At 40.7% G+C, this 20,128-nt stretch overlaps 1 protein-coding gene across 2 annotated transcripts in view; it reads right to left on the minus strand.

Annotated features, from left to right (window-relative positions):
• The window catches only part of LOC124719001 (F-box/LRR-repeat protein 20-like), a 74,775-nt gene that overhangs the window by 2,060 nt on the left and 52,587 nt on the right, over positions 1–20,128 (minus strand). For both annotated transcript variants that reach the window (XM_047244671.1, XM_047244672.1), the window contains exons 5-7: positions 18,975–19,185; positions 13,254–13,516; positions 5,846–6,094 (exon numbers count right to left, since the gene is read on the minus strand). In XM_047244671.1, the coding sequence (XP_047100627.1) occupies positions 5,857–6,094; positions 13,254–13,516; positions 18,975–19,185 (712 nt within the window). In that variant the 3' untranslated portion in view covers positions 5,846–5,856. The remainder of the gene's footprint in view (positions 1–5,845; positions 6,095–13,253; positions 13,517–18,974; positions 19,186–20,128) is intronic.

Here is a 20,128-nt window from a genome sequence, read left to right on the forward strand (position 1 = left end):
TTGAGAAATATTCTAGACCCAGTCGCATGAGTGACTTGACCCAGTCGCATGAGTGACTTGTAAGCAACCTCCTTTGTAGACTGATTGCACTTCCCCAGTATTCTACCACGTGTACCGCTCGCTTTACACACCACTGAGCCTATGTGATCATTTCATTTCATATTCCTACGAAGTTTCACACTCAGATATTTGCACAAGTTGAGCAATTCAAACAGTGACTCGTGGATATTATACTGATAGGCTTAGGATACTACTATTTTTTTTTTTTTTTTTTTTTTTTTTTTTTTTTTTTTTTTTTTTTTTTGTGAAATCCACAATTTTACATTTCTGAAGACTTAAAGCAAGTTGCCAGTCTTTGCACCACTTTGAAATCTTATCATGATCTGACTGAAGATTTATGCAGGTTCTTTCAGACAGTACTGTATTACAGGTAAGCACATCATCTGTAAAACATCTGAGGTTACTGTTAATACTCTCTACAAGGTCATTAATATACAACATGAACAGCAAGGGTCCCAATACATTTCCTGAGGCACACTCGAAGTTACTTCCACATCTGATGATGACCCTCCATCCAAGATAATGTGCTGTGCCCTCTCTACCAAAAGATCCTCATTCCAGTCACAAATTTAGATTGATATCCCATATGATAAAACTCATGACAATAAGCGTAGGTGTGGTACTGCGTCAAATACTTTTCGTAAACAAAGAAATACTGCATCTACCTTTCTGCCTTGATCCAAAGCTTTCAGTATGTCATGTGAGAAAAGTCTGCGTTAGGTTTTGCATGACTGATATTTTGGAATTCATACTGGTTGGGATGGAGAGATTCTGTTCGAGACACCTTACTATTTTTTGAGCTCAGAATATGTTCTAAGATTCTACAACAAATCGATGTCAAGGATATTGGGCAGTAGTTTTGTGGATCACTTCTACTACCCTTGCAAACGGTTGTGACCTGTGCTTTCTTCCTAATACTGGCAGTTTTTTTTTGGTTCGAGGGATCCATGATAGATTATAGTTAATAGAGAGGCTAACTCAGCAACAAATTCAGCATGAAATCTGACAGGGATTACATTGCACCCTGGAGCTTCATTCAGTTTTAATGATTTCAGTTGTTTCTCAGCAACACTGACAATAATAATTATTTAATTCATCTTTTCAGTGATACAAGGATTAAATTGGGACACTTCTTCTGGGTTTTTCTTTTTAAGGGAACGTTTGGAAAGAGAGTTAAGCATTTCATTTCAGCATTTGCTTTGCTACCTCCAATTTCAGTTTCTGTCTCATTCGCTAGGAGCTGGACACTACCTTTGGTGCCACTAACAGCCTTTACATACAATCAGAATTTCTTTGGGTTTTGTGGAAGATCATTTGATGGTAGTCACTGAAGGCTTCATGCTTTGCTCTCTAGACAACCAAACACGTTTCATTCAGAATCTCTCTATCTATACCTCTATCCTTTATTTTACACCTGTTATGCAGTAATCTCTATTTCTTTAGAGGTTTCTTTACAGTCATTGTATACCATGGGGAGTCCCTCTTATTATGAATTGTTCTACTGGATATGTATCTATCCAATGCATGGTCAAGCACCCTTTTAAACTTGAGCCATAGTTCCTCTACATGTTCCTGCCCCGCTCTGAAAGTCTCAAGTGCACTGCACTGATATATGACACTACTGATTTTTTGTCTAGTTTACTGGACATGTACATCTTTCTACTCGTTTATTTTTCCTTTGTACTTTGCTAATCATTGTTGCCACAACCGCATTTTATTTTCTATCTGTCATAGCAATATGATAAAGGACATTTAATCTTTGGTTCGGGATGTCCGCTGTTTCTACAGCAATTTTGTGGATCTTTCTCCACATTGAAGTCCTTTTTACTAGCTCACTTTCCTTCCGTCAAATTGGCTTGACATATAGTTGCTTTTTAAGTTCTTTTACTTCTTGATCATCTAAGGTTATGGCTTGGGCACTTATGGCCTTAGTTGTTTCTGCACCCTCAAACAAATAAAACAAACTGCACCATGGTCACTGATACCAGTTTTGGTGTGGACATCATCATAAAGTTCAGGCCCACTTGTTGCCATTACCTCAAATACACTTCCATCATGAGTGAGGTTCCAAACTATCTGTTCTAAGTAGTTTTCAGAGAAAGCATTCAGTAATGTTTCACTGGATGTCTTATCATGCCCACCACAAACAAAACTCTAATTTTCCCCAATTGATTGTTGGATGATTAAAATGTCCACCAATTATTACAATATGATTGAGGAACTTACATACCAGTGAACTGAGGTTCTCTCTTAAAGTTTACAGTTACCTCAAACAATTTCATGTGCAGCTTCGATTTCTATCTTGCTGGATTGCGACAAATACAAAACTCCGGCACTTTGCTGCGAACGCTTTAGCAGTTAACCATTAGGATTTTAACTCACTCTCCTTTGAGAGGAATTTCTTTTGATCTGACACTGATACTTCTGGATCTGCTACAGCTATCATTACCTGGATTCAATGGAGAGTCACCTAATCCAAAAAATTCTTGTGTGTACCCCACAAAGTCAGCTACAGTGGCCTTTGATGTGTAGCGTGCACCTGGCCCATTTAGGGGGACCCTTCAGTTCTTACCCCTACGTTGAAGTCCAGAAAGTCGCAGCCTAGCTCATTACAGAACCCTCTAAGTCTCTGGTTCAGCCCTTCCACTCAACTCAGAACCAAAGAGCAACAATCAGTTCTGGCGACAATGCTACAAGCTGTAAGCTTCATTGAAACTCCTTGCGCAATGCTGGGATTCTCAACCTTCTCTGCCAGTTGCTGGAATGACCCAAGAGTGACTTTAGAGGTCAGACGAAAGGCATCATTTGTTCAAACATGTGCCACAATCTGCAGTTGTTAGCTTTGTCTAGTTTAGTTTTTTAGTTATGAACAAAGAGTGACTTCAGAGGCCAGACAAAAAGCATCATTTGTTCAAACAAGTGCCACAATCTGCAGCTGTTAACTTTTGTCTAGTTTATTTTTTTAGTTATAATTCAATTCTATTTTGTACCTTCACATTCTCATGGTGTATTAACTGGTTCATACAACTGCAGGACAAAGTTTGGTTATGACTGATTTCCCAAATTTTATGGATCAGTTCTATTTTCTTTCAACTACATCTAGTGTAGTGAAGGGTGAAAGTTCGACAGTTGAAGCTAAACAGAGGAAGAACAGCATGATACATAGACAAGCACCAAACTGTTTGTAAAAGGAGAAAAATGATTACTCAGTGAAGGGAATTTTAAATCTTTAAAACATTTGTAAGAAAAAGGACACAAAAATACAATGAACTCTGTGATAACACTGCACGACAAAGATGAAGATACCAGAGAAAAAGCGCTTGTAGAATAAGTAAATTGCAACATTGGACAATTTCCAGAAAGATAATATTTGTAATTTTATAGATTACTATCACTGTCAAATAGATGTAGGTAGATCAAGGTTTAGCATCCTGAAGGCAATGAAGACTTTAGAGACAAAGCATGAGCTTATGTATGACATGAATGAGGAAGCCATGTACTTTCCAAAAGAACCATCCCAGCATTTGTCTTAATAGATTTAAGGAAACCTAAATAAAGATGGCCCTAATGGTTCTGAAGTCCGTTTCTCTGGAATGCCAATCCGATGCCTTGACCACTGTTACACCTTGCCAAGTAACCATTATTGGAAAAATGAACATCTGATACTGTTTTGTGTATTCTGAAAGGTGGCTTCCTCTTTCATTATGGCCTCTGTATGATCTTGTGGAGCACATTCATAGATTGAGTTTTCTTCTTCTCCCTCAAAACTTCTTCACACTTTTCTTGTCTTCTCTCACACACTTCTGAGATCTTCAGTATCCTCTTCTCTTGTCTGCTCCACTGGCAACACTCTCTGCTTTACTGTCGTTGACATCTGGCATATTGGCGGTATGCACTTCCGTCTCCCATTTTGCTTCCCATTCACCTTGATCCTCATCTCTGAGCAATCCTTCCCAAATTTAACAACCCACTAGCACTAGGTTCGCATCTTTCCTATTGTCACTCCAGCTCCCCCCCCCCCCCCCTTTCTTGCTCTTGCTCATATGCATCCTGATCACATGTCCCACGTATCTCACCCTTTTCAGTCTTGTTTCTCCTGATATTTTTCCTAGTGGTATGGTATAGTTCTTTGACAGGTCTTTGCATCTGTTGTCAGGCCTCTTTATTTTCCTCAATATTTTTCTCTCTTCTTTCTCTAATTGATCCATGTCCGGTCTTCCTCATGTTACCATCTCATCTACATACGTACATACGATACAGCTTTACCACCATTGCCTTACAATGTGTGGTCTTTGTTCTGTATGTATTTATTTTACTGTTTGTGTGTGGAGGGGGTGTGGGAGGGAGGCATACAGAAAGCTCGCTCTATCTCCATTATCCTCTCTATTACCACCTCACTGTTCCTGGGAACTCAAATGGGGCTCCCTGGAGGACAGACAATGTTCTTTTCGCAAAACACTATTGAGAAAATTTAGAGAACTGGCATTTGCAGCTGGCTTCAGAATGATTGCATTGCCACCAACATACATTTCACATAAGGACTGCTAAGACAAGAGAAGACATATCAGTAATTGTACAGAGTCATATAGTCACTCGTTTTCCCTCCATTCCATTTACAAGCGGAACAGGGAATGAAACTGACCAGCAGTTGCACACGATAACCTCCGCCATGCATCATACTGTGGCTTGTGACATATGTATGTAGATGTATATGTTATATATTCTCATAGGTACATAAATTTGGCCACCTTCTCTATGTTACTTTCAGGACTTATCCAATTGCCAGTGGTACTGTGTTTTTATTTTGCTGCATGCAATCCTTGGCTTTCTAACTTAAGTTACACTGTTGTTGTTTCCCATCTTCTTCCAACTCATTTACTATCGCTATGTCACAAAAAAAGGGCTGGCAGTGCACTTGGGTTCTAGTGTCCTTTTTGTCTCCCATATGTGTCTTTGGTATTCCTCTTTGGTTGTTTATTGCTCTTTGCTGTTTGATTATTTTTTTCCACTGTTATGGTGATCTTGAAAACAGTAAATTTTCTTAGTGACCAGTACTGAAAGACTAAGCTTCAGTATGAGGTTATTCATGTGTAAAAAATATTTCCTGAAAAGAGAGAAGTTGTTTTTTATGCACAAAGATAAGAATTAATAGTGGCTACATTGATCTTGGCTCAAGGTCACTCACTCACCACAGACACATCTCGAGTGGAAAATGGCAGTTTGTAAAGTAATGCAGGTATATGACACTTTTGTACTAAATTTTGCATTAATGTTTTGTTCAAAAAACAGAGGTGATTATTACTAACAGATGAACAGCATAACTCTCCCAAAGTGCATTCATCATCTAATAGAAATTCCATTAATTTCCAACCCTGTGGCATACACTGGTGTTGAAGAACCAAACAGTTTTTCTTTTATTCTATAGGCAGCATTTGTTGCTAACCTATTACAGACTTTTGTACTTTAATATTAGAATGGTTTGTGGCAGCAACATGAAGTCTCTACAAAACTGATTTGATATTTTGTGTCATGATAATTCCAAATTTATGTGAAACTTAATTGATATGCAGTGAAAATGTAAGAGTTGGCGAGAAATGTGTAAAATACCTGTGTATGATAAGACAATGGGGATTGAAAAGTGTGTGTGTGTGTGTGTGTGTGTGTGTGTGTGTGTGTGTGTGTGTGAGTGAGTGTGCGCGTGCACGCACACGTAAGAGGACAATGCTTGAAAAGATGTGGGTGACATAAACATTTCACCAAGTTATATTAATGCAGACAGATTTACCTTTTGTAATTTCACCGATCCTCTGGCCCAACAAGGTCACCTATGACGATCTTCAGCTGGGGCATCAGAGTACGCAACACCCGTAACCCACCTACACCAATTCCCTCACAGAAGGAGAGTTTGAGCATCCTCAGATTGTGGAGGTGTTTCGGGAACAGTCCCAGTGGCAAGACGGACACAATGCTGGAAGTCAAGTCCAACGTCTCTAACTTTTTAAGTCCTAATAGGTGGCGCAATCCAGGACGTAATCTGTGGAGAAAATGTTTAGTTCAGATAACTGATACACAGCAAAAATTTCTACAGTGTTAATACAAAGATTTTCAGCTGCTCCCTTGGTTAACGCTCGGTCAAACAAGGTGTGGGCTGGTTGAATGCACTACTGCTACATGTCTATGTACATCTCACTAGCAGTGAGCACAGCACATACTAGCAGTGCAATGACACTCTGTTGTAGCTTACTGGCAATGGCAGGCAGTTGACATGTGATGGTGTGAACCCTTACTAAAGAATCTCAGTTCCAAGTTAGATCTACCTATATTTACTTTGAAGCATTTAACTGAGGCCCCATCAATAATTACCCAAATCCACAACTCTTGTGGATATACCCCTCTTTGTTGATGTCAGTTTAGCCAGAGTTATAACTGATTGATGTCAGTTCATCCTGAGTTATAACTGATGGCTTCATTTAATCTTTGAGCTGAATAACAGAAAATATTTACAGAATGTTTGAAAATGTACTTGGAGAGATAAAAAATCTACTCACCAAGAGGAGGCAGGAGAACACACACACATAAAAGGTATAACAGTTTGCAAGCTTTCAGGGCTAGTCGCCCCTTCTTCTGGCAGACAAGTTGAAAGTGAAGAAAGAAGAGTGAAGGGAAAGGGCTGGTGAGGTTTACCAAAAGAGGCAGAGTTGGGAAAAGTCACCCAGAACCCCGGGTAAGCGTGGACTTACTGGACAGTATGAGAAGGGAAGAAGGTTTGTTTATTTTACCTTACAGCATAAATACACATATCTATTACTCTGATATGAATGTATCTGTGTTGCAATCATACACTTCCCCAAAATGAAAACAGATTGTAATATAATGTGACACACAGCACATATAGACTTTGCCTGTTGTGGTAAGCCCACAGCACATACCTTCAGGTGAGGCAGCTTATTTTGTAATGGCAGTTTGCGACACTGTTGCAGCTGTATACCATACTCGGAACATTCTTTTAATTTGTATTACTCTTTACATTAAATAATGCTGCAGGACTAGCGATCCACACTGGCTTTGCAAGGTTAGCACTACGTGCCTATGGCTGGATGACTTGTCTGATGTTGCAATAATTTTGTTTATAGGGCAGTGCTTAGGGTTATAATTAAAAATCAAAGAACACTGTTAGGTTATGGAAAATTAGCTCCAGACTTTAATAATGGTGTTGAACAAAGTTTGTTGAGTTTAACCTCTAGAAGAAGCCTTTAAAAGCTCACTGTTTACTTTTAACTGTGGCCCAGCAGATATTATCTGCATATTTAATACATTTCTTTGTATACAACACTGATTAGGTGCAAAAATGAACATATTACGTAGCGATGTCACAGGGCCATGTACAAGTGACTATATGACAAACACTGCACACTTAGTTCAATTCCAGCAATGTTCAGTGTCTGGACTTGTGCTTTGTTAATTGTTATACCAAGAGTAAGTGTAATGAGGAATTGGAGCCATCCGAGCAGGAAAGGTAAGTCTGTGGCTATTATTGCTGTTCCTGGTATCAAAACAGTTTGTCCAGCACTCAATCAAAATATTTTTGACACTGGTTATTCAGTGCTTTGTTCTGCTGGAAAATTGAGATGTGTTCAAATTTCTCAATAAAATAGTAGGTGCACCTACTTTTGGTATTAATGCATGCAGTAAAGTTTCAGTCAGCATCGATTTAAAAATTCAGTAGGGTGATGCACTGCTTCCTCTTTACCTGGGACCAAGTCAACACAGTAATGAATTTGTGATAGGGCCTCAAACGTGGACAGAATGAAATCATTTACTCTACTGACTTGTTCATTTAAATGAAATTAATAATATAAGGCAAAAGGTAATACTGCTGCTTGCCATAAAGATGACACATTGAAATGCAGACAGAAACAACGGAAACACTGTTACACATTTAGCTTTGACCCAAAGCCTTTTTCAGACAAGGAAACACTCACACAAGCAAGCACACCTCACACACACGACTGCCATCTCAGTTCAGAATGCAGCTGGGGAATGGATAACAGGATACGGGTGTGGGGAGAGAAGAGCGCTCTCTGGTGGAGCATGAAGGGGGCATGACAAGACTCTTGACAACACTTCTGATCGATTCCTCCCCTACTGGCATTCCCCACCCCAGTACAAAGTGCTAAGCTATATTGCAGATGTAGTTCTTTGCTTGAGCATTGTCCTCAATAATATTTACATAAAACAAAAATATGAGGAAAGACGAGCATTGAATAAAAATATGAGGAAAGACGAGCATTGAATAAAATATTCCCAGAATCGCAGTCACTGTCAAGTGCAACTAAGTGCCGTGCTGTTGCTGGGCCTCTCCCTACATGGGCGTAGTACTGTGCTCCGTCTGTCACTGTATAAGCCAGTGTTTTCATCATGCATCTGCCTTACCTCTTTAATCTTGGGATGGGCAGCTTGCATACTGTGCTCAGGTGCAAACCACTGTCTATACTGAAGGTGTTATTGGATATTTTGGTCTCTATAGCTTCTGTAATTACACTATACTAGGCACCATTAGTCTCCATGATGATAGAGGTGTCACTGAATGTAATTATACAACACATGGCAAAAACAAGCCACTTTTTGTTCTCCTCATTCGTACATTTCAGCTTGCGGGTATCTCCAGAAAGTGCCCACAACATTTGTTTGTTGCAGCTACTCTCGCACAACACTTTTCATGGGCAGTTAAGTTGTGTGAAGTTTTTGGTGTCAGAGATTCCACTGAATGAACCCGGTCCCGGAACAGTCCACTTTTCAGAGTGGTAGTGGTGGTCAAAAGTGTGCAGGTACTGGTCTGTATGAGAGTGTTTTCTGCACAGACTGCCCTTGAGGCACCTGTATGGTTTTTGGTCAACAAAGATGTCACAGAGGAGCGAGGCACAGTCTTTTCTGACCTCCGTCATGAACTTGAAGGCAGTGTCTTCCCCTACCGTGACACTTTATCCACAAAAACCCTGTGGGTTTCTGAGCTGCAGCATATACAAAACTTGTGCACATAGGCCTGTATCTGCACACTTTCAGCAGCCACCACCATCTGCTCCAAAGGTGAACTTTACACAAGACCTGAACTGCCTATAAAAAGCCTTTTGCGAGAATAGATGTAACAGACAAACACACTCCTGGAAATGGAAAAAAGAACACACTGACACCGGTGTGTCAGACCCACCATACTTGCTCCGGACACTGCGAGAGGGCTGTACAAGCAATGATCACACGCACGGCACAGCGGACACACCAGGAACCGCGGTGTTGGCCGTCGAATGGCGCTAGCTGCGCAGCATTTGTGCACCGCCGCCGTCAGTGTCAGCCAGTTTGCCGTGGCATACGGAGCTCCATCGCAGTCTTTAACACTGGTAGCATGCCGCGACAGCGTGGACGTGAACCGTATGTGCAGTTGACGGACTTTGAGCGAGGGCGTATAGTGGGCATGCGGGAGGCCGGGTGGACGTACCGCCGAATTGCTCAACACGTGGGGCGTGAGGTCTCCACAGTACATCGATGTTGTCGCCAGTGGTCGGCGGAAGGTGCACGTGCCCGTCAACCTGGGACCGGACCGCAGCGACGCACGGATGGTGTGGGGAGCGATCTCCTACACTGGCCGTACACCACTGGTGATCGTCGAGGGGACACTGAATAGTGCACGGTACATCGAAACCGTCATCGAACCCATCGTTCTACCATTCCTAGACCGGCAAGGGAACTTGCTGTTCCAACAGGACAATGCACGTCCGCATGTATCCCGTGCCACCCAACGTGCTCTAGAAGGTGTAAGTCAACTACCCCGGCCAGCAAGATCTCCGGATCTGTCCCCCATTGAGCATGTTTGGGACTGGATGAAGCGTCGTCTCACGCGGTCTGCACGTCCAGCACGAACGCTGGTCCAACTGAGGTGCCAGGTGGAAATGGCATGGCAAGCCGTTCCACAGGACTACATCCAGCATCTCTATGATCGTCTCCATGGGAGAATAGCAGCCTGCATTGCTGCGAAAGGTGGATATACACTGTACTAGTGCCGACATTGTGCATGCTCTGTTGCCTGTGTCTATGTGCCTGTGGTTCTGTCAGTGTGATCATGTGATGTATCTGACCCCAGGAATGTGTCAATAAAGTTTCCCCTTCCTGGGACAATGAATTCACGGTGTTCTTATTTCAATTTCCAGGAGTGTATTTCGCATGCTCCACTGTCATGAGCATCACAGAAAAGTTGTTGAAGGACAGGGCAAATGACAATGGGTGACAAGCTGTTGGATGTCCATACTTAATTCAGAATGTGGGTGTCGACGGCTTGCCTTTTCTGTAAAGCAGCATATCACAGCACACCATTCAGAGCACATTGTTGAATGTGGGGCTGTGCAGCAGATGGCCTTTGCATGTCTCAATGTTGATCCATCAACACTGCCAATTATGATTGCCGTGGGCACAGGCTTTTCAACACTGGAGCCTGACAGATTGATAGTCGTGTCTGGTTATGCCATCATCCTGGCAGACAGCTACTTGACCGCTCATTGCACCATGGAGCTGGGATTCCATGGGAACTGTGGCCGTAATCTAAAGGATCATGAAAGTTGTGGACTACAGTACATTATTGTGGACTAACTGTGTCCATTCATGCTCGATGTCTTCCATGACGGCAATGGTACCTTCTAGCATGATAACTGTCAGTATTACAAGGCCAGAAATGTAGTACAGTGGCTTCAGAAGCATGACAGTGAACTCACATGAATCTCTCAGCCAACAAATTCATTTGATTTGGACCTGATGGACCACATCTGGAATGATATCAGCATGCACATATCATCAGCCCTTAATTTACAGGAATTGTGCGACACGTGTGTAGACATCTGTTGCCACGAAACACTGGAAACCTACCGAGGACCTGTCGAATCCGTACTATGCAGAACTGGTATTGAACTCCATTCCTGGGTGGCCCAGCACACTATTAAATAGGTGGTCATAATTTTTTGGCTCATTTTTATACATCCAATTTAAAAAAAAAATGGTTTTTTATCTTGTTGGTACACATATTCTTGATGTAGGTTTGTATTTTCAGCTGTTTTGAATAATTAGTTTGTTGATAGCTAAAAAGGTTATATATGTGTGTTTTCGAATGCCTAATGAACTTTTACTTAAAAAAAAAAAAAAAAAAAAAAAAAAAAAAATTGAAAAATTGAATTGCCTTGGACACCCTAGCATGTCAATTATTGATGACAATGTGGAGGAAGTAAAGATATTGTTCTGAAGAATCACTGAATCACCATCAGAGAGTTTGCTGATGGTTTCTGCATATCCTGCAGCTCATGCGAAGCATTTTGTTTGGATGTTTCGGGCAAGAAATGTGTAGCGGCAAAGTTTGTTCCGAAATACTCGAATTGCAACCAAAAACAACATAATGTAGACATCACTCAGGAATTGCTGACTGAAGTCAATAACAATCCAGAGCTTCTAAACATGGTTACAATAGTTTGTTGCGTCCCAAGCATGGGTTTTACTTGAGACTGAACAACACAGTTCGTAACAACAGATTAGGTGATTGGCCGTAGTGCAAGGGAGACTTTTGAACTAGCTAAGAAGTTAAAATCTCTGGTATAAAGGTAAATAGGCTCTGAGATAACAGAAGTAACTCTCCAGAAACATCATTCAACAATCTGAAGATTATTCAGACACAGAATGAAATCCTAACTGCTCTGGCTGAGATGTTTCCAATGAGCAGCCAAGTCTGATACAGAGACTGCAAACAACAGTTGTTGTTCTGTCTGCTCTTCACATGTGACCCATATGACTAATCCATAGTCCCACAGCTGCTGCCTATCTGATCATCAGCTCCGGATGCTAACTCTGTAATGAGCCCTGGCTCTCCCTCCAGCTCCTTGCATCAGACCTCTGTCTAGCACTCTTCTACCAATCTTCTGACTACCGATCTCTCTCTCAAAGTGTCTTGTTGACAAGTTTTGTATACTTCTCCCCTTTGACCCTGCTGGCTATCGCCATGACAAAATGTGTACTGTTCTTCAGAGGCTGAGAGGAGGGGTAGAGATGCCTCTCTTAATAGGGTCACACAATGCATCCTAAGCCCTGTATCGGCTTCGCATGATGTAGTGCTGTGCCCATCAAAGACCCTCTCTCTTTCTCCCTCTCAGCACTTGCTCTCTCTCTCTCTCACCAGAAGTGCTGTTCGCCTATTAACTTCAGCCCTAATCCTTGCCAAGCACCCTGTTGTCAGAGGTACACAGAGCCCTCTTTGTGCCTATATAGCTTATAGCTTTTATTTCTTTATCAAACTTGGCTGCCCATCAGCCTGGCGCCAGCCAGCCAGCCCACTTCCAGGTCTGTCGCTCCTCTCGCCGCGCCTAAATACATTATTTGCTTCTTTTAATATTATAGTTTCCCTTTTTGTTATTAACAATGCCTTAACAGGTCCTTGTTTTGTTATTAACAATGCAATTCACGCTTGGCTCCACTCATGGATATAACAAGTTGATGAAACATGGGTATATGTGTATGACATCGAAACCAAGACCCAATCATCCCAGTGGAAACTATCCGAAGAGCCGAGATCCAAAAAAATTTGACAAGTTCGATCACATGTGGTTCTCCTCACTGTTTTCTTTGATTACAATGGGATCACAACCACTTGTGGGAATTGCGTCATGATAATACCCCCTCTCACACCTCAGTGCTTGTTCGTGATTTTTGGGCAAAAAACAGAACTGTTATGTTGCCTCAGCCACTGTGTTCACCAGACAGGAGCCCCTTTGACTTTTTTCTATTCTCATTGCTGAAGAGAACCATGAAAGGACACAATTTTTCCACCATTGATGAGCTAAAAACAGAATCGTTGATGGAGCTGAACACTATAATGAAAAGTGCTTGCAAGATTGGAAACAGTGCTGGCATAAGTGTATTATATTTGAAGGGGATTACGTTGGAGGGGACAAAGTTGATGTTGATCAATAAATAAAACTCTTTAAGAGAAACAAAACATTCCACTACCTTTTATCACCCCTCGTATTTGGTATCAAAGGAAAATTCAATTCAGAAAACTAATAAATTACGACAAAGAATTAACTGCAAGTAGTTAGCTTCACAAGGTGAAATGCTTAGTACTCCTGATAGACACATACAAGAAGGAACTATTACACACACACACACACCTGGACATGTCCTGGCATTGGAGCTGGAGGTTTCGCAGCCCTGGGCAGCACCTGGCGATGGCCGTGATGGCGCCTCCACCCAGCGAGCAGCAGTTGGACAGGTCCAGTGTCTCCAGCCCATTGCCCAGCAACTGGAGCCCTGCATCTGAGATCTGCCTGCAGCCACCAAGCAGAAGCTCGCACAGCTCCAAGCAAGACCGACAGATTGCCAACAGCGCGTCGTCATCTACGGCCAGGCCACTGCTGCGCAAGTCCAGCTTCTTCTGAAAACCAATAACACATTTGCTTACTTCTCGCCGCCTTCTCAAATTAACCTGTTCACTGTTTTCTCCTAGCACCAGTCTGATATGTGCCAAGCGCACAGGACACCAAGTTGTCTGTGAGCAGAATGGAGTAGGTCCTCATGTCAGTGGTGACAGAGATATACAGGGTGGGTCCAGAAACTAACGCATTGCAATTTTTTTTTATTTGACTACATGTTGTAGAGTGGCCAGATCGTTTCTGGGGGACTATTAGCTTCCCATCAGTAGGTCACTCAATTGCCTTCATGCTCTTGTAGGGTTAGGATGGCTTCTTTCACAAACCTCTATGTAGCAGTTGTGTCAAACTCACAATACAGAAAACTTTAGGCAATGCTATGCAATAAAGCTTCACGAGAAGCTCAACAAGACACCACTGGAAACTTTTGGAATGCTCAAGGAAGCCTTTGGGGATGACTTCCTTTCCAGATCACAGTCAAACAGGTGGCACATGATGTTTAAAGACGTGCGGGGCACACGTCAACATCATGAATGGATGACCCTGTGACTTGTGTGTGCCAATTACTGAATTCATACCATCAAATGAGTGTTTGCTTGATTTCAGAAATATTGGACTTGCTGAAAACTGTTCTCCATGCGACTGTATTGGTAAACTCAGCCATGTGGAAGATTTGCACAAAACTTGTGCCTAGGCTTTTAACCAATGATCAAAATCAACACCGAGTGGAAGTGTGTGAAGAATTCCAGCAACTCTGTGAAGATGATCCCAATTTCCTCGACAACATGACCACTTGGGGATGTCACGGGTCTTTCAGTATAACTCAGAGTCAAAGCAGCAGAGTGCAGAACGGCACACGATGTCTTCGCTGCACCAGAAAAGCCTCCAGGATGAAATCCATGCGCATTGTTGTAATTTTTTTTAATGGCTCTGAGCACTATGGGACTTAACATCTGTGGTCATCAGTCCCCTAGAACTTAGAACTACTTAAACCTAACTAACCTAAGAACATCACACACATCCATGCCCAAGGCAGGATTTGAACCTGCGACTGTGGCGTTTTTTTAATGCAAAGGAGATAGTACACTATGAGTTGGTACCCCCTGGGCTGAATTTTGTAAGGCAGTGCTCCAGAGGCTGAATCACAGAGTTGCCCACATTCACAAGGAGTTCCGTGCATTTTGGAAACTGCACCATGACACATGCTGGCTCACACCGCTTTGTTGTTACACTCTACCTAACACATATCAAGCGTGACAAAAGTGCCATAGCTGCCCTACAGTCCCGACATGTCCCTGGGAGACATTTTTTGTTTTTGTTTCTTTGGCTGAAAAGGGACCTCAAAGGAAAGCCTCTTTAGTCATGGACAATGTGCACGTTACTTTGACGGCTTCGCTGAAGAGCATCTGATTGAGGTGTTCCAGAAAGCTTATGATGCAGAGAAATAATAATGGCAAAAACGTAATGCTGCAGAAGGGTCATGCTTAAACAATTTTAAGTTGTTGAACTTATATGAGCAATACTTTCTGGACAATCCCTGTAAAGTCAATCACATTGAGTCTGTTTATTCTAATGATGTGGTTTACATTGTGACCCTCCAGAAAGCAGTTTTAACCATTCAAGCCAGCAGTTTACATTCTCAAACCTAGGCAGCAGTTTACATGGCTGGCTGGTGCAGGAATTCAGTATTTTAGTTCAATGGTTCCAGCTCAGGAGTTATTTGTTGAACCTGCCAATGCTCTTGCCATGTTCAATACACCAGTTCTTGCCTTATCACCAAATTAAGCAATGTTGGGCCCGGTTAGTACTTGGATGGGTGCCTACATGGGAGCACCAGATGCTGTTAGCTCAGGGACACGCACATCATCGAAATGGCATGCAACTTCAGCACTTGCAGGAGGCCTTTAAGCCATATGACATTATTATTATTATTATTATTATTATTATTATTATTATCATCATCATTATCTGTCAAAAGTTAATCAAACGTTCAGGAACTGTTAACAACAGACCTTTAACATGTTTAAAATGGACATGATCAGTGTGATGAACTTTGAAGCACTCTTAAAACTGACAATTTACAGTCATGTCAAAATAAATAGAGAGGGAACTGAGGCAGAAAACCTGTCTGCTCTTGAGTAGAATCAAATAACAAGAGAGGCACATGACAGAGCTATACACCACAAGAGAGAGAGAGAGAGAGAGAGTGCATGGATCTCAGTGCAGGAAGACACAGGAGGAAGTTGTGTGTCTCCTGAGTGGTTACTGAAAGAATGCTGGACTATGCTGTGAGTCATTAAGGACTCTGTACTGTTATCCATCTTTGGTCCATCAATTTGGCTCTTATGTAGCCAGCATGTGTGCCTTGCTAGAACAACGGCATACACAATACTAAATCTTAAAGAGAAACATAAACAAACAACTTATTCAGTGCTACATCAATGGTAAGAGTAACATATGGAGAGGAAATAATAACTGTGGTAGAAACTTCAAAAATGTTAGGTGCCCATATGGATAAGAATTTTAAACTGGAAAAAACACATTTTATAATTCCCAAACAACTTAGTTTGGCCATATTTATATTTATGTTTTGATTTATTACAAATCTATCGGAGGGACAAATCTGTAAGTTAACATATTTTTTGTATTTTCACTCAATAATGCAATATGGAGTAATTTTTTGGAGTAACAATATTTAATACAGAACATCTTCACTGCTCAGAAAAGTGCTGTAAGGGTAATATATGGCACTCATTCACAATCATCTTGTAGACATCTGTTTAGGGATTCAGTTATTTTGACTACTGCATCACAGTCTATTTACTCCCTCATGAAGTTTATTGTAAATAATCAACTACAGTTCAAAATGAATAACGATATACATAATCACAAAACCAGAAAAAATACTGACATTCATTAATCTACATTATGACTAATTTGGGCCGAAAAGTAGTGCAAAATGCTGCAACCAAAATTTTTGATCACATATCAAATCATACAAACACAAAACTGCCTTTATTACGGTGTATTGATAAGTTATACGTTTTAGAAAATCGTGAATGCTACCTTCCACTGAAGATGCCTTGCAGATAATAAAGGCGGAATGCATATGACATGAAAATTGTGTTTCATTCAGTTGTAGTCAGATGGTCCAAGAACAATATATGGTGATACTACACGCAACTGAGGAAGACAAGACTACAAAGTTAAACAAAATTGCGTGGCGCAATCACAAGTAAAACCTAATTTCACTATGCTGTAAATGGACTATTATTCAATATATCTGATCTTCTTTCAAAATAATCTGATATTACGCCCTCCCCCTTCCCCCCACCACTGGGTAGGAGTGCAAGCACCGTGGCTGACTAGAGTTTTTCTGCCGCATAGTATAAACAGGCTGTTATTATGACAGCAGCGCACGCCAAAGATACTGATAGGACGAGCTCCATAATGACTCATAGATGCTGTTCTTGTTTGGCACTAAATTATTGTTACTTGGTTTTTTAGGTTGATTAGGAAGCTCATCACAATAGCAATAAGTCTTTTGCATTAGCTCAGTTGAGCAAAGTGTAATATAAAATGGAATAATATATTAATCAAACAATGGAAAATCCAAGATGGAATATATCACAATTATGAAAAGGAAAGTTGCTTCTCACTATATAGCGGAGATGTTGAGTCGCAGATAGGCACAACAAAAAGACTGTCGCAAATAAAGCTTTTGGCCATTAAGGTCTTCGTGAATAACACACACACACACACACACACACACACACAACTCACATACACGACTGCAACATAATATATTAATGGAATAACATATTAATATAATGGAAGGAAACATTCCACGTGGGAAAAATTATATATAAAAACAAAGATGAGGTGACTTACCGAACAAAAGCGCTGGCAGGTCGATAGACACACAAACAAACACAAACATACACACAAAATTCAAGCTTTCGCAACAAACTGTTGCCTCATCAGGAAAGAGGGAAGGAGAGGGGAAGACGAAAGGAAGTGGGTTTTAAGGGAGAGGGTAAGGAGTCATTCCAATCCCGGGAGCGGAAAGACTTACCTTAGGGGGAAAAAAGGACAGGTATACACTCGCACACACGCACATATCCATCCACACATACAGACACAAGCAGACATATTTAAATATGTCTGCTTGTGTCTGTATGTGTGGATGGATATGTGCGTGTGTGCGAGTGTATACCTGTCCTTTTTTCCCCCTAAGGTAAGTCTTTCCGCTCCCGGGATTGGAATGACTCCTTACCCTCTCCCTTAAAACCCACTTCCTTTCGTCTTCCCCTCTCCTTCCCTCTTTCCTGATGAGGCAACAGTTTGTTGCGAAAGCTTGAATTTTGTGTGTATGTTTGTGTTTGTTTGTGTGTCTATCGACCTGCCAGCGCTTTTGTTCGGTAAGTCACCTCATCTTTGTTTTTATGAATAACATATTAATATATATTAATTACCAGCAAAAAATACTGGACTACATTTTTAAGTCATAATGATGAAAACAAAAATCATAATTAATTTTTTTCTGAGTTAATTGCCTTTTTTCAAATTGAGGCAGCTATCTAAAAGGAAAATCTCAAGAACGGGAACCATTATACTGGCAGACATAAAAGTTAAATTTGAAAACAAACTGAAAACGTTTCTCCTTGACAACTCCACCTATTTCGTAGCAGAATTTCTATTTTTTGTAGTCTGTAAAATGTGGTGGGTAGGAATTACTAACTCAAATCTGTATTAAAAAGTAACGCGCCTTGTTAAATGGTCAGAATGTAGCCATATTTACAAATTAATTTTTAATGTGAATGATGACTCATTCCACACCATTACAATTAGTCATACAAATGATCTATGGAACAACAATTGATCCATGCAACATGAAACTAATTACATCTTGTTTTGTGAAATTTATGTTCTGTTTGTCTTTCATTTATAACTAACATAAAAAAACAGACTTTGAGTTTATGATTAATAACCAGTGTATGATCAAAAGACAGAAGGTATTCAAAGTATGCTATAAGAACTTTTCCAAAGATCCAAAATTTATAATTTTCTGGAAATAAAAGTGATTATGACATGCTCTGATTACATTCCTGCAGTAGGGACACTTTTGCTGTTTATTTTTATTGATTAAAATTCCACATGAAAGTGCACTGTTTATGATTAATAAATGTAATTTTGGTAGGTCAGCTTTTCAAGGCAGATAATATAATAAATCCATCACCATATAAATTAACTTCCTCTTGAACAAAGACATCAGGACTTTTACAACTGATAGGATGTTTTACATCAGGAATGCCATACAGGAGAATAATTCAGTATCTGCCATCTGCATAAATTTAAATATGATCTCTTAATAAAATATCGTTTTGTGTCAAATCATTTATTACACATAATATAGTACTTCTATTTCTAAAATTTCTGTTGCCTGTGTTACTTAACACTCACCAGTCTACAGATTGCTGCCCCACTGAACACCTGTGCCAGTATGCCAGGTGGCAGCCCATATGCGTACGGTGCCGCCAACTCCTGCAAGTTTACAAGGTCACGCAACGAGAACAGGGCACTGGCAATTCTGTCGATAGGCACGTCATACCATCCCAAGGTCAGACGTTTCAAACTAGCACCACACAGAGTTGCCACCATTGGCAACACACATCTACAAAAGGAACACAAGATATTTGCTGCAATAAAGTAATTTTATTTCTTCTTATTATTATTACTGTGATTGACTCAGAAGTATGTCTAATAGACTGGATCAAAATTTAGTGTACAAGTAAATATGCTCTTCCCACTTCCTCTTCTCATTACTAAAATGCATTTTTATCTTTTATTTATGACTTGTGGCTGTATAGTCAGGTGAAGGGATGGTAGCTGCCTCCCACTATAGTGAAAAATTATGTTTGTAAAATGAACTTTCATCCTACCCAAAGACACACAGGTGTTATTATTCAAGGAAGCCAGAACATGAAAAATGACAATGAATGGTAGCAAGTGTGCACAGAGCCAACTGTCAAGAAATCTTTGAACTCTTTTTACTATTTGCTGCTAATCTCTTCACAGCGGAAAATACCACACAGTTCTGTTTCCTAAAAACCTTCCAACAGCACCATAAGTTCAATTTGCGGGGTTCTTCTGGTGTTACCAGCAAGTATAAAAAACTGCTAAAATATGTACATTGAAAGCATTGGCAAGTTTCTGTCTGACAGCAAAATTCCATGTGGAAGACTCAATACTCTCCCAGTTAAGTACACTGTAGGTAGTAAGCACCTATTATAAAGTGGTAGCATTAGTATGTTTGCAGTTTAATAAACAGTTTAGAGTTTTATAACAACAGTGTAGGAAATTCCTGGATAGGTAATACCTAAAATAAAGGAAAAGCAACCACTCATCTATAGCTGACTGACGTGTAGCACCCAGAAACAGATCACAGAGACAGTATTTTACTACACACCAGTCAGCTGTAATGGCTCTGAGCACTATGGGACTCAACATCTTAGGTCATAAGTCCCCTAGAACTTAGAACTACTTAAACCTAACTAACCTAAGGACATCACACACACCCATGCCCGAGGCAGGATTCGAACCTGCGACCGTAGCAG

The sequence above is a fragment of the Schistocerca piceifrons genome, chromosome 10 (genome assembly GCF_021461385.2).
Source record: "Schistocerca piceifrons isolate TAMUIC-IGC-003096 chromosome 10, iqSchPice1.1, whole genome shotgun sequence".
NCBI lineage: Eukaryota > Metazoa > Arthropoda > Insecta > Orthoptera > Acrididae > Schistocerca > Schistocerca piceifrons.